The sequence below is a fragment of the Neodiprion lecontei genome, chromosome 5, assembly GCF_021901455.1.
Source record: "Neodiprion lecontei isolate iyNeoLeco1 chromosome 5, iyNeoLeco1.1, whole genome shotgun sequence".
NCBI lineage: Eukaryota > Metazoa > Arthropoda > Insecta > Hymenoptera > Diprionidae > Neodiprion > Neodiprion lecontei.
Genome location: NC_060264.1, coordinates 22,091,301 through 22,103,485, shown reverse-complemented (window position 1 = coordinate 22,103,485; position 12,185 = coordinate 22,091,301). Strand labels below are relative to the sequence as shown.

At 34.2% G+C, this 12,185-nt stretch overlaps 1 protein-coding gene across 9 annotated transcripts in view; it reads left to right on the top strand.

Annotated features, from left to right (window-relative positions):
• Positions 1-7,199, top strand: part of LOC107221429 (junctophilin-1) — a 39,007-nt gene extending 31,808 nt beyond the window's left edge. For all 9 annotated transcript variants that reach the window (XM_046741761.1, XM_046741754.1, XM_046741759.1 and 6 more), the window contains 2 exons: positions 3,569-3,778; positions 4,317-7,199. In XM_046741761.1, the coding sequence (XP_046597717.1) occupies positions 3,569-3,778; positions 4,317-4,403 (297 nt within the window). In that variant the 3' untranslated portion in view covers positions 4,404-7,199. The remainder of the gene's footprint in view (positions 1-3,568; positions 3,779-4,316) is intronic.
• The last annotated feature ends 4,986 nt before the right edge of the window (positions 7,200-12,185 follow it).

Below are 12,185 nucleotides of genomic sequence, written 5' to 3'. Positions count from 1 at the left end.
AAACGAGCGGATGGCGTGCTAACTTTTCAACAATTTAGTGTATATATAGGAATGTAATAAGGATTCAAAAGGGTAAACACATCATCTACACGTTCCATTCCTATATATACACTGTGCTTGAAGAGACGAAAATTCTTATACATTCATACCAGGCATACGGAAAAACAAATTCGAACTCACTGGTGATGAGAGAAATTAACAACAGAGTCAGGGCGGCTAGGTGGTCCAGTGGAGTAAGGCTCCGGTTAAGCATCTCTAGACGCCAGGTTCCTGGCTCCGTCGTTAATTTTTCGAAATCACCAATTGTTCGAATTGTCAATTTTCAATATTCGCTATCATTTGATCAACGATCGGCACACAGATAGATAGAGAGACCTGTTATTGTATGCAGAGTTGTGAAAATAGTAATGTGAAAGTAATGCATTACTCATTACTTTAAAAAATGTGTATTGGATAAGTTCTCGATTATAAATTACAAAATTAATGTGTAATGGATGAGTGTTCCATAAAAAATTAAAAAAAAGTAACGTGTAATTGATGAATGAACCATTACAAATTACAAATGAGAAAAAAGTAATTCGTAACGGAGAGTATTCCATTACAAAAGGAAAAATTGCCGTACTCGCATAACGATTTGTGCGAAACAAAAGCATGCAAATTAAAAACTTGTCCATATTGCTACCTTGTCATTTCATTTCAGTCGCTAAATGTTTCTTCTGGACAGAATTTCGCAATTTTATCGATATGCGTAATTGAATTCGAACTGTGCATGCTCGAACTACACGGTGTTGAGTGTGTGTGTGTATATACATATATATATATATATATTAAGTATATTAAATATGTATAATCCAGAATTTGCCGAATACCATATATATATATATATATATATATGTATATGGGTACGTCCAATACTTTTCGACCGGAGCCTGCGGGCTTGGGTCAGCGATTCGGCTGCTGATTTTTTTCAAGACAGTAGGTTATAAAAAAAGACGATTCTCCAAATTTGAGCTTAATATAAGAAAATCTGGTGATTATAGCAATTTTTGAAGTTTTTAATAATTCAATTTTTTAGTTATTTTACCGATTTTTTCATGGGAGCTCTATGGGACTTAAAGACTCGAATCAAACGGCATTCCCCTTCTCTGACCTTGTATTTTGAGGAAAAAAATAGTTTTTTACTCCAAAGCAAAATCCAGTTTAATTAGGACCCTTTTCATGAACTACTATTTTAGCAAAATTTCGCATAACTTTGAAACGCTGCCAAGTCAAGAATTTTCCAAGTAGACGGCCAATCGACGGTTCAAATTTTCGTCTAAGTATACTTTATCACTACCTACACGAATTATTATTAATTACCATGTTCCTTTTTATATACGGCCTCACAAAACCAACTGATTTGTGGAAAATCGCTGTTTTCAGATAGCTGTAACTTTTTTCTGTCGACTCGAAATCGCTTCAAATTTTCAGGGAAAATACTTCATTCTTTCCCCAAACAACGCTGAAAATTTCCAGCTAGGAGTCGATGTTGTTAACGAGCTGTGAATTTTCAAAATGTTCAAGTTTCCCACATAATATTTCGTATTTCATGGCAATTGCACGTTACTTTTTTTAATTTTTTATGGAACACTCATCCATTACACATTACTTTTGTAATTTATAATCGAGAACTTATCCAATACACATTTTTTAAAGTAATGAGTAATGCATTACTTTCACATTACTACTTTCACAACTCTGCATACAATAACAGGTCTCTCTATCTATCTGTGTGCCGATCGTTGATCAAATGATAGCGAATATTGAAAATTGACAATTCGAAAATTTGGTGATTTCGAAAAATTAACGACGGAGCCAGGAACCTGGCGTCTAGAGATGCTTAACCGGAGCCTTACTCCACTGGACCACCTAGCCACCCTGACTCTGTTGTTAATTTCTCTCATCACCAGTGAGTTCGAATTTTTTTTTTCGTGTGCCTGGTATGAATGTATAAGAATTTTCGTCTCTTCAAGTACAGTGTATATATAGGAATGTAACGTGTAGATGATGTGTTTACCCTTTTGAATCCTTATTACATTCCTATATATACACTAAATTTTTGAAAAGTTAGCACGCCATCCGCTCTTTTTTTGAAAACTGAGTGCGACAAAAAAAAAAAGCCGCGCGACTAATTTGCGGCTTCTTTACGGCAAATTATCAACCAAATCAGAATTACCCATGATGCTCGCTGTGCGTTTTTTTTTTTGGTAGGTGGCGCGCTAAGTTTTTGAAAAGTTAGCACGCCATCCGCTTTTTTTTTGAAAATTGAGTGCGACAAAAAAATAAGTCGCGCGACTAATTTACGGATAATTAACGGCAAATTATGCAATAGTCCGAATTCACATTTTCGACAATTGGCGAGCCAAGTTCATGTACGTCTTTACATAGTTACAATAGATGTATGAGCATATTACGTCTACGCCTGTCTATACTTATAAGACATGGTACAATACGATATACATTATATGTAAATATATTACGTAATGTGCATTCCGATAGCGTTGTATACTGGGGGTTATACACCACAAATTCCAATGCTTGTTGACACATTATGTAAATAGGGACTTTATAAAACATATATACGTAGTTTGTGTGTTGTTATGATAATAAATGCATGGGCATGTTTAGTACATATATATATATATATACACATTATTGGAAAGAAGAAGAATCTGGAAGAATGAATTTGCGTCGAAGATCCAAAGCCTTGGCTTTCAATTTCTATCCATGTAATCCGTGCATACTTGTATATAACACAATATATACATCGCCGGAATGCGGATAGTTGTTTAACTTAAACTCCCACAGCTCTACTTCTTCTTTCTTCAATATATTAAGCTCATCCATGGCATCTTTCCAACTATAGAAGTATACCGTGAATATTTTCTTAACCTTAAAACTTACCCAGCCCTTTTCTCACATGCACCTATTGTATACGTAATTATTTCTCTATATGTGTACCGCATATAATATATCATATTCAGATCGTGTTCAAGCACAGCGGGATGTTTAATTTACAATGCTGAATTAATGAAATTCAAACGAAACAAATATTCCAAACGTGTTCCTATCAAATCCAAATTTTTTAATTTTTTTTTCTTTGTTTTTGCTGCAACTTCAAAATCGATCATATCTGAAATCTATATTTTTTATGGACCGAATTATTAGTGATTGAATTTACTACGACGGGCTGCAGTAAAGTTTTAGTAAAAAAAAATATCGAACATCTAGGATATAACGATTTTCAAATGGTAGCTATTCGAACGATGTTGGATGAAGCGAGATGCGCGCCAACTGGCGGTAGCGTCTCGCGTCAAAGTGACAGTCCGAGTTATAAATAACGGCGGAATTTCAAATTCGATCCAACTTAAAGACTGGTAACGACACGTCGATGAAATTCCCCCACTACTTTCATGCAAGACAGTCAATTTTTCATCCCTGCTGCGTTTGAATTATCGAACGTGAGCGACCGTTACTCGAATTTGCAAATTTGAAGGAGGAAAACAAAACTTTAAAAACACTTTCATAGGCGATGCCGGTAACCGCAATGCCTCTGCAACGTAAGAAATCACTGCCCGACGTTGCCCAGCCAATTCAACTCACCGCAAGCTCGCCTCTGTCACGGGAAGAAGTGAGCGTCCTCAGCAGCGCGCGTCGCGAAGAAATCAGAAGACAGATTGACGAGGGCGAGAGGCTCAGGGCCAACCCCTTACTTTACCTCGTCAGCCCCCAGGTCAAAGTGCGTAAACGAGATAAAAAAATATATTTTTCAAATAAACTGTCTGTAAATATATAACCATCGGTAATTATTATTTATTGCGTAATCAGGCCTCGAATTGACTGACGGTCACTCACATTTCGTTTTTGTTTGTCAAATTTCTATGCATTCTGTGTTGTTTTTCATTTCCGTTTTTTTTCTCCACTTATTTACCTATTCATTTTTGTTAATTTTCTACTTCGAGAAAGAAAAGGAAAAACGAAATCATCAATTATTTTCTCGAGAATTGTTGAACTAATTTTAAAACCCACACTGTAACTGAAACGACATTTCAGAATCCAATAATTTTATATTTGAAAGAGATCATAAAGCAAATCCATCTTTTTTCAACTTATAATTCGAAATTGAATTTCGAACAATCTCGAACAATATTAACTGCATTTAATTTCATGTTCAATTTTCCGTTTTTAAATTGTATTTTCACTTTCACTTTCTTCTTCGTTGACTCGATACTTATCATTTTTATTGTTGGGACCTAAACCGTGATATTTTTTTTCAGGATTGGTTCTCTCGTCAGCAGTTGGTGATGCTGGTACTTTTCATCAATATATCCCTTGCCCTGATGTTCTTCAAATTGTTGACGTAGCAGGCAGCTGGGAAGTTCTTTACCGGGAAAAACGAAAGAATAACGAAAAAAAAACCAAAGAAGCACTCGACATCATCAACGTCATTGTAATCATAATCATCATCGTGATAATTATCACCCACATTCATACGATAATAATAATATCTATAATAATACAATAATGATAATAATAATTATGAAATGCTGCCGTACGAGAAGAATTGTAAAAAAAAAAAAAAACATCGGCTGTGAGGATTTCGACATCGCAAAAATTATGAGAAAAATATGAGACGATCGCGGCGAGAATCGAAAAACAGGAATAAGAGTTTATTGATGAAACGCGACAATGCAATTTTCAAATTCCGAACAAAAAAGTGAGCGGGAGCTGCAAATAAGGGATCGATCGAAATCTAGGGAGCGAAAAGCGATGCGTGCGAATCGAGTTGCAATGCCTGCGATTGCGCATCCGTTCAAACGATTATAATACCGGTTATGTTATTATACGGTAAACTATGTGTACCTTATAATTCATTGTTACATATTGTACTATCGAGGAAGAGGAGGAAAATTATGCGGACGTAGAATCGCGTTTGATTTTCTTGTAGAGTGGAATAAAAAGATGAAATACACGATTCACATAAATAAATATGCGTAATATGTATATTAGGGTGTCCCAGGAAGAATAAAAAATTCAATTTTTCATGCTCCTACCCCTCAAAACTTTAGTTTTAATAGAAAAAAACACATCCTCGCACTGGCCGAGCTCTGTAGCTCAATGGGAACCTGCCGCTAATTGAACATTTCTAATTATACAAGTTATAATAACGTCTATGACGAACTTCGTGAAAGAATTAAAATTGGAGACTATGAGGATTATATTTCAAGTTAAAAAGAAATTTTCTTCTTGCACATTTCCAATGTTTAATGAAAAAAATATAAACAATTTCGAGTTGAAATTTGTTTCTCGACACCATCGTGTTCTACATAACAATTCAGATCAATTCTATTCATGATAATAATTTAGTCACTCGAATAATTTGTCAATCTTGTCTTTTTTATAAATAATTAGAACTGTGCTATAAGAAAGTCTGTTTATTAGTTGAAAATTTTGTTCTTAACTTGAAATACAATTCTCATAATCTCGAAAGTCTTTTTCATCCACAAAGTTCCTCGTAGACATTAATCAGATTCTATAATTAGAAATGTCCAATGAGCGTCAGCTTCCCATTGTACTATATAAAGCTCGACCCGTGTGAGAATATTTTTTATTATCAAAACAATAGATTCAAGGGGTAGGAGCATGAAAAATCAAAATTATTTTTTATTTTTTAGGATATCCCAATATATATACGCATGTAATACATGTGTATATTATAAATTGTTATGTTGAAGAAAAAAAGAAAGATATTAATAAATATTATTGATAGAAAATTCGATAATGTAATAAATGCTATATATATATTTATATATAAATATATCTTGCGTTTTCGTGGATACGTGCTAGGACACCCTTCAGGGTACGAATCCACTCCGAGCAGCTCCGAGTTTCGAATCAGCCGCCTGCTAGCAAATGAACAGCGGAGCTGCTCAAAATGAACCTGGAGCGCATCCACGCAAATACACGGTATTTATGTATATCTGAACAGACTGTACTATATAATATTACGGTGTACGTAATGTATGCATATTAACTTCGGTATGTGTATACATACAAAATAAAAAAAACCAGGAGAAAAAAAAGAGAAAACGAAAACTAACGCGGAAGAAAAAACGATACGAGATGTGAAAACGATGGTTTTTATCATTAATAATTATGCATACACAATATCATTAAATTTCGTGAAATTGAGAAACAAATAAATGTTAGGAAACATCACGGGATATACCCGTATACATAGGTATAGAATCGCACATAATATAAAGTAATATATTAAATTATATGCATATCTCGTGATTCGTTTCCTCGTATTTGTTTTTTTTTTTTTTTTCAGTTTGACCAAATTTCACAATATTATGTCGGCTATAATATAAAATGAAGAATTATACATAAAGAAGAAGGAAAATGAAATGAAGCAGAGATAAATATAAAATTGAATCTACTAACGTCGTCATATGATATAAGAATTATATTAATGAAAACCGACCGACCAATGAAAATTATAAATAAATTTTTCTTTAAATTGTGCTACAAGAAAAATATCTGAGAAAAATTCCGTGTAAATGCCTGTTACATTGACGTCTTATATATATGCATATACATTACTGATGTTTATTTATTTTTATTACCACTTTCTTCCGTCTTGTCGTGATAATATGTTGATGACGTTTCAAAAATAAACGTACAGAAAACGAAATTTGAAATGAAAAACTAGGCAGAAAGAGAATCAACGAGTAAAAAACAAGCAAATTATATGGTCCACCTGCACAGCATTAATTTATTTATTCGTTTTTGGTTTTTGTTTTGATGGTATTTTCTTTAACGAAGACGAGAGAGAAAGAAAGCTAGATCGAGTAAATAAGCCAAAGAAAAAATGTGAGAATGAGAGATTGAGAGAGATTGCAAGAGTAATAACTTATATTCGTTGTCTATCCGAGTACTTGTATATTATGTATATGTATTACAATATTTTTACACTATATACATATGTATAGCTGCATACATGAATGTACTATTTTTTAATACTAAAAGACTTAGTATCGAATTGCCTAAGACCCCAACGCCTAGGTTTGGGTTGAAAAAAAAAAATATTAAAGAATACAAGAAGTCGAGGAAGCAAAAAAAAAAAAAGCAAGAAAAAACAAAGAGAAATAAACAAAGTTAGATGAATCAAAAAGAGAAGGGGAGAGAAAAAATTTATGTAATAAAAAAGAACTATCTATGTACAGGTACGTAGCTGTAATGATAATGATAATAACAACAACAATAATAAAACAAATTTCGCTCATGTAATACTTACTAAAACGTAATATATACTGTTCAAAAATATTTTCTATCAAATCTATTTACGTTTAACAATCGATTACTAATCTAATAACGTGATTATAGCTTCATTAAAAGCGAACGATTGTATATGAATGGAAGTGCGCGTGTGAATTTTTTGACTAGGATTCTCTGTTCGTACGAGAACTAGTCGACGGTGAAGTCAGACGTAAAGTATTGTCGCCATAATACAGATCAGTGTGAAATAAATCTCGACAATTGGTGAGTGCCGAAAATGATTCTGCAACCTAAATGAAACCGCCAGCGAGTCGGCACGGCGATCATGAGTTGATTTAATGCTTGATTTTATTTCAACGCTTCAACTATGAACTGTCAAATAAACCAAGTTAAAACTATTGCAGAATTCATATGCCAATAGAAAATTGTCTGAACTGCAGAATAAAGAATCATTTCGAGGATTCATTTCAAGATGTAATTGAAGCTTTTTTCTCAATATTATATTCAATATTAATTGTATTGTATTGGGACAGATATTTTTTTTTTGTTCTGTGTAAAACCATATCGCAAAACATTGTTCATCTTTCTAGTAATGTTATAAGAAAATAACTATAGATCTGTAACGTTAAATATACCTCTACAAATGCTGCATGATTGTTAAATTTAACTGTCATTATTGTTATTGTTACAAAAAATTCTTTTTATTCATATGAAGCTTAACAATTACGTGAAAAAAATATATATATATATACATCTATATTGTTTAATATGAAGAACCGCATATCATCGCTAAATATAAGTATGTATAATACATCTATTATGCATTATGCAATACATTCATTCATAACAATGCACATAACGTATTCGCATATTACTCGTATACGATACACGCATACAGGCATATAAATAACCCTAGAACGGTAACGTTACTTTGTTTTACCTATTCCGGTAACGTGGGCTAAAAAACCCCGCACCAATCTTGTAAATTCCATCTCTCGGGTACATCGTATCATCAAGGGTCCTATAGGATCTTATTATCTTAGTTTTTTAATAATGAATCACGTGGGCCAAAAAACTTTTTGAGTAACTTCCAAATAAGTGGTTAAAAATTCATGTGTCTCGAGTCGAAAATGGTAAGCTGTACTCTTGCGGCGGGAAATTTAAATTCGCCTGGGGTGTTTTTTCACCCCTCCGTTAGCGTTCTAGGGATAATGCAGCATGTGGTACGTCCATATAATTATATCTCATTACATTATTATATTCTACATTATATTTATACGATAATGTATAATTACCATCATTATTGTTTTAACTCTCATTGTTATCATCGTTGTTGTTATTATCATTTTTGCCATGGTAGTTATTTATACTAACGAATCGAGAAAAGAAGAAAATAGAAGAAAGTATCTCTGAACGCATAAATAATTATCGATCGATCGAATTTGAATAATAGATCCATTACGTAATATTATATAGTGTATGATACAAATCTAAATCTTTAATATTATTACGTTCATGTATAAATCTACCAATAACTGATCCACCTTGTTGATTTACTAAAACCTATTTGCATAGGTTGAAAAATGAAACTTGTATCATAGCGTATGAAAAATATATTACACGCATTATATACACGTAAGCAAACCTATGATAATCATAATATACTGTGTTTTTTTTCTTTCTTACAAAGATTGATTGGGATGAATTTCAAAAGCGTATATCACAATGATCCAAAATAATAAATAAATAAATAAACAAAACAACTCCTGTTGCGCTGTGAACAGGCAATCTGAACGACGTGTACTAATCGATGAAACGCGGGTTGCATGAACCGGATAATCGTCAGGCGTTTATTCGCCGCGAATTCTGAATACACGCAGGCATACGTTAAGCTGGTGTAACAATAAACAGAACATCCCAGAACGCCAACGAAAATTACTGGCTCCGTTCCCGGGGATGAAGCATTTTTAAAACAAACCAGCTAATCAAGCCGAGCTTAATAAGCAGCCAAGATCGTAATTCTTAGAAGGAACCATAAAACGTATTATCATTATAATACCAGCGAACCGATAACAAGGTGAAGAATTATGAATCAACAAGGATTGAGGAAGATAAACGTAAATGGTAAAATGGTTTTTCAACAAATTTTCACGATTCTATGACCCCGCGATTTGTTATTAGAAAATCGTGACCGTGCCTGAACTCAAAATTAACAATAACAGAGTTTCACGGTTTTCGTTGAATCCTTTCGAAGCCATTGTTAATAAGTATCTCCGTAAATTTATTCTAATAATTGAAAAATCATTATAAAAACTTGGTGAACTATTGAATTGGTTGTGTCTAATACTTGTTCCTTTGTTTGACATTTGTCTTTTTTTCTGTAAATAGAGGCAGGTTTATTATAAAGAATTTTCGGGGATCCGATGTAAACGTCGGGCTTTATTCACCTGAATTCTTCGTGCGCTGCGACGCCGCGACGGGGAAAAGTGAATTAAAAAAATAATAAAGAAGAAAAAAGAAAAAGAAAGAAAGAAAAGAAAAGAAGATAGGGGCGATAAGGGAAAAAGAGGAAGTTCGAACGTGTAACATGGACAGACTCTACTCGGTGTATGACATGAACCCGTGGCGATCAATACCCGGAGGGTTGCCCGAAGCCACACACGTGAATGAAGCTGCTGCATACCTCACAGCCATAAGGTAATATCAAAGGACGCGCGGGGCAAAGCCCTCGGTTGAACCAGATACACAATGTGCAATTTACGAGGCGCTCCGATAACAGTAAAACTGTTCAACTTGCACGGCTCGTTGTGAGGATGTTATTATCGAGGAACGGTTCACCCCGTAATTTCCTGAAATTATTCAACGGGAACTGAATCGCTCGCACTTATTTTGTATTATGGCAAATATTGTACACGGAGAAGTTGGTTCGGTAGGCAACAGGAGTACACTGTTAGAAAATTTTTACTAAACATAATGTCCAAGCAGGTCCACTTTATGTTTCAGTTATTTTTTACATTTCTGTTACTAAATATGACAAAAATTATCGTAATTTTAACATTTAAATTGTTATATCAACACTTGATTTGCACTTTTTAGTTTCTTTCTCACTTGGTAATAGATTAAAAAATTTTAGTCGACCTGCTAGGGACTTTTTTTTTCTAAGCGTGTATATAGGATAAACAAGTGAAAATCAAACCAAGGAATGCAGTTGTACTGGTTATCGAAATTTCTGTAATATCCTTGCACTTTCCCTGTACTTTCAGATCTATCGAGTGGGTTTTGTTTTTCTTTTCACACACAGCGTTTAAATAATATACACGATTATTGCGTTGGACATCTTATTTATAAACGTTGTTAACCCAAGTATCATTCGTGCTAAATTGGTCTTGGCTAGAAAAATGTTATTACACATTGTACGCAGCCGATATCTTGATTACTGGAAATATCGGTTTGTATCGATTGCAACATCTTACAGCTGTTCGTCAAACTTTTCCTTTCACAGTTTCCAAACAAATTCTCATTTCGATTATGTCCACTTATTATGAAACTATGCATGTAAAAGCAAAGAAAAATTGTACACAGAGTTCCATATTTCAACACAATCATTATTTCCACGGGAAAAACGAAAGAAAAAAAAAACACGGTCAAAATTGACATGCTAAATATTGGTAGATTGTGCATCAAGAAGACAAAATATACCTTTTGATGCTTATGGGGAATATTACATGTACGCGAGGCGAAAAATATATTGCCCACTATTACTTTATGTCACAAAAGTGTGCTTGACAAGTTCTTTTTTCAGAGCGGAGTACAAAAAATGGGCACTTATCAATACTCGGACCCTGCACTTTTACTTGCTACGGTGCTCTTTTTTTGTACCGTCGCGAAAAAGACTACGCGGGGTACGAAACGCTGGCAATAAAAACAAAAAAAAAAAAAAACGAAAAAAATCCGTAAACCGTACTGGTGTTACATGAAAAATATTATTACATAATATTCAACCCATGATATAACATGGCGCAGAATAGCAGATTCAACATACGTTTCAGACCGTTTATCAGTTAAGGGTTACATCCGTGTGTGTCCGTAAAAGTCTATAATTAATACATATGCCTTGTACAAGCATGGCCCTCGGGACTTAGTGTGTAGGTACAGCTCAGCACGCGCGGCTGAAACCGTGCGCTCGTTTACCAACACAAACTGTGAAACACTACGCGTAGCTGGAGGTAGGTTTCATGCTAAAAGTGCACGTGCGTAAAGTGACCTCGGTTTTCTACGCCGCACGTGGTTCGTGCGTGCGAACCGAACGGATCCAGTGCCGCGATAGACGTCGAGTTCGCCAACTGTGTTTTGGTTTCTTTTTCTCCTGATTATTTTTCGATTATTTTCTTCCTTTTGCCACTTTTCATTCGTACGAGCAGCGATCTCCAAATTTTACATACCTTTCCGAGTCTACCAAGTTTCTCTTTACTCATGCATGCATTATACATATATACATATACATACATACATATATATATATATATATATATATACAAACAACTCGTCGGTTGGTTCGGATTAGGTTACTTAATTAGGTAGTCTAAGTGTTATAGACAGACTGACCCTCGCGCGCACAATCCGAGACCTTCGCAAACTGTTTTGCGAAACTGCCGCACGTATAAATTATACATGTAGATGCTACGTTGTATACGTGTGTTTGTACATTTCTTTGTATAGATCTGCAAGAGCGTTTATACCCGGCTTTTTCAATGCTAAATTCCTACCAGCTCTTTCGTGTTTTCATCGCGTTCCGTACAGCAATTTTAATAGATGTTATTTTGATTGTTATTTCACGTGTTTTCGTGTAAACGAAAATAAAATTA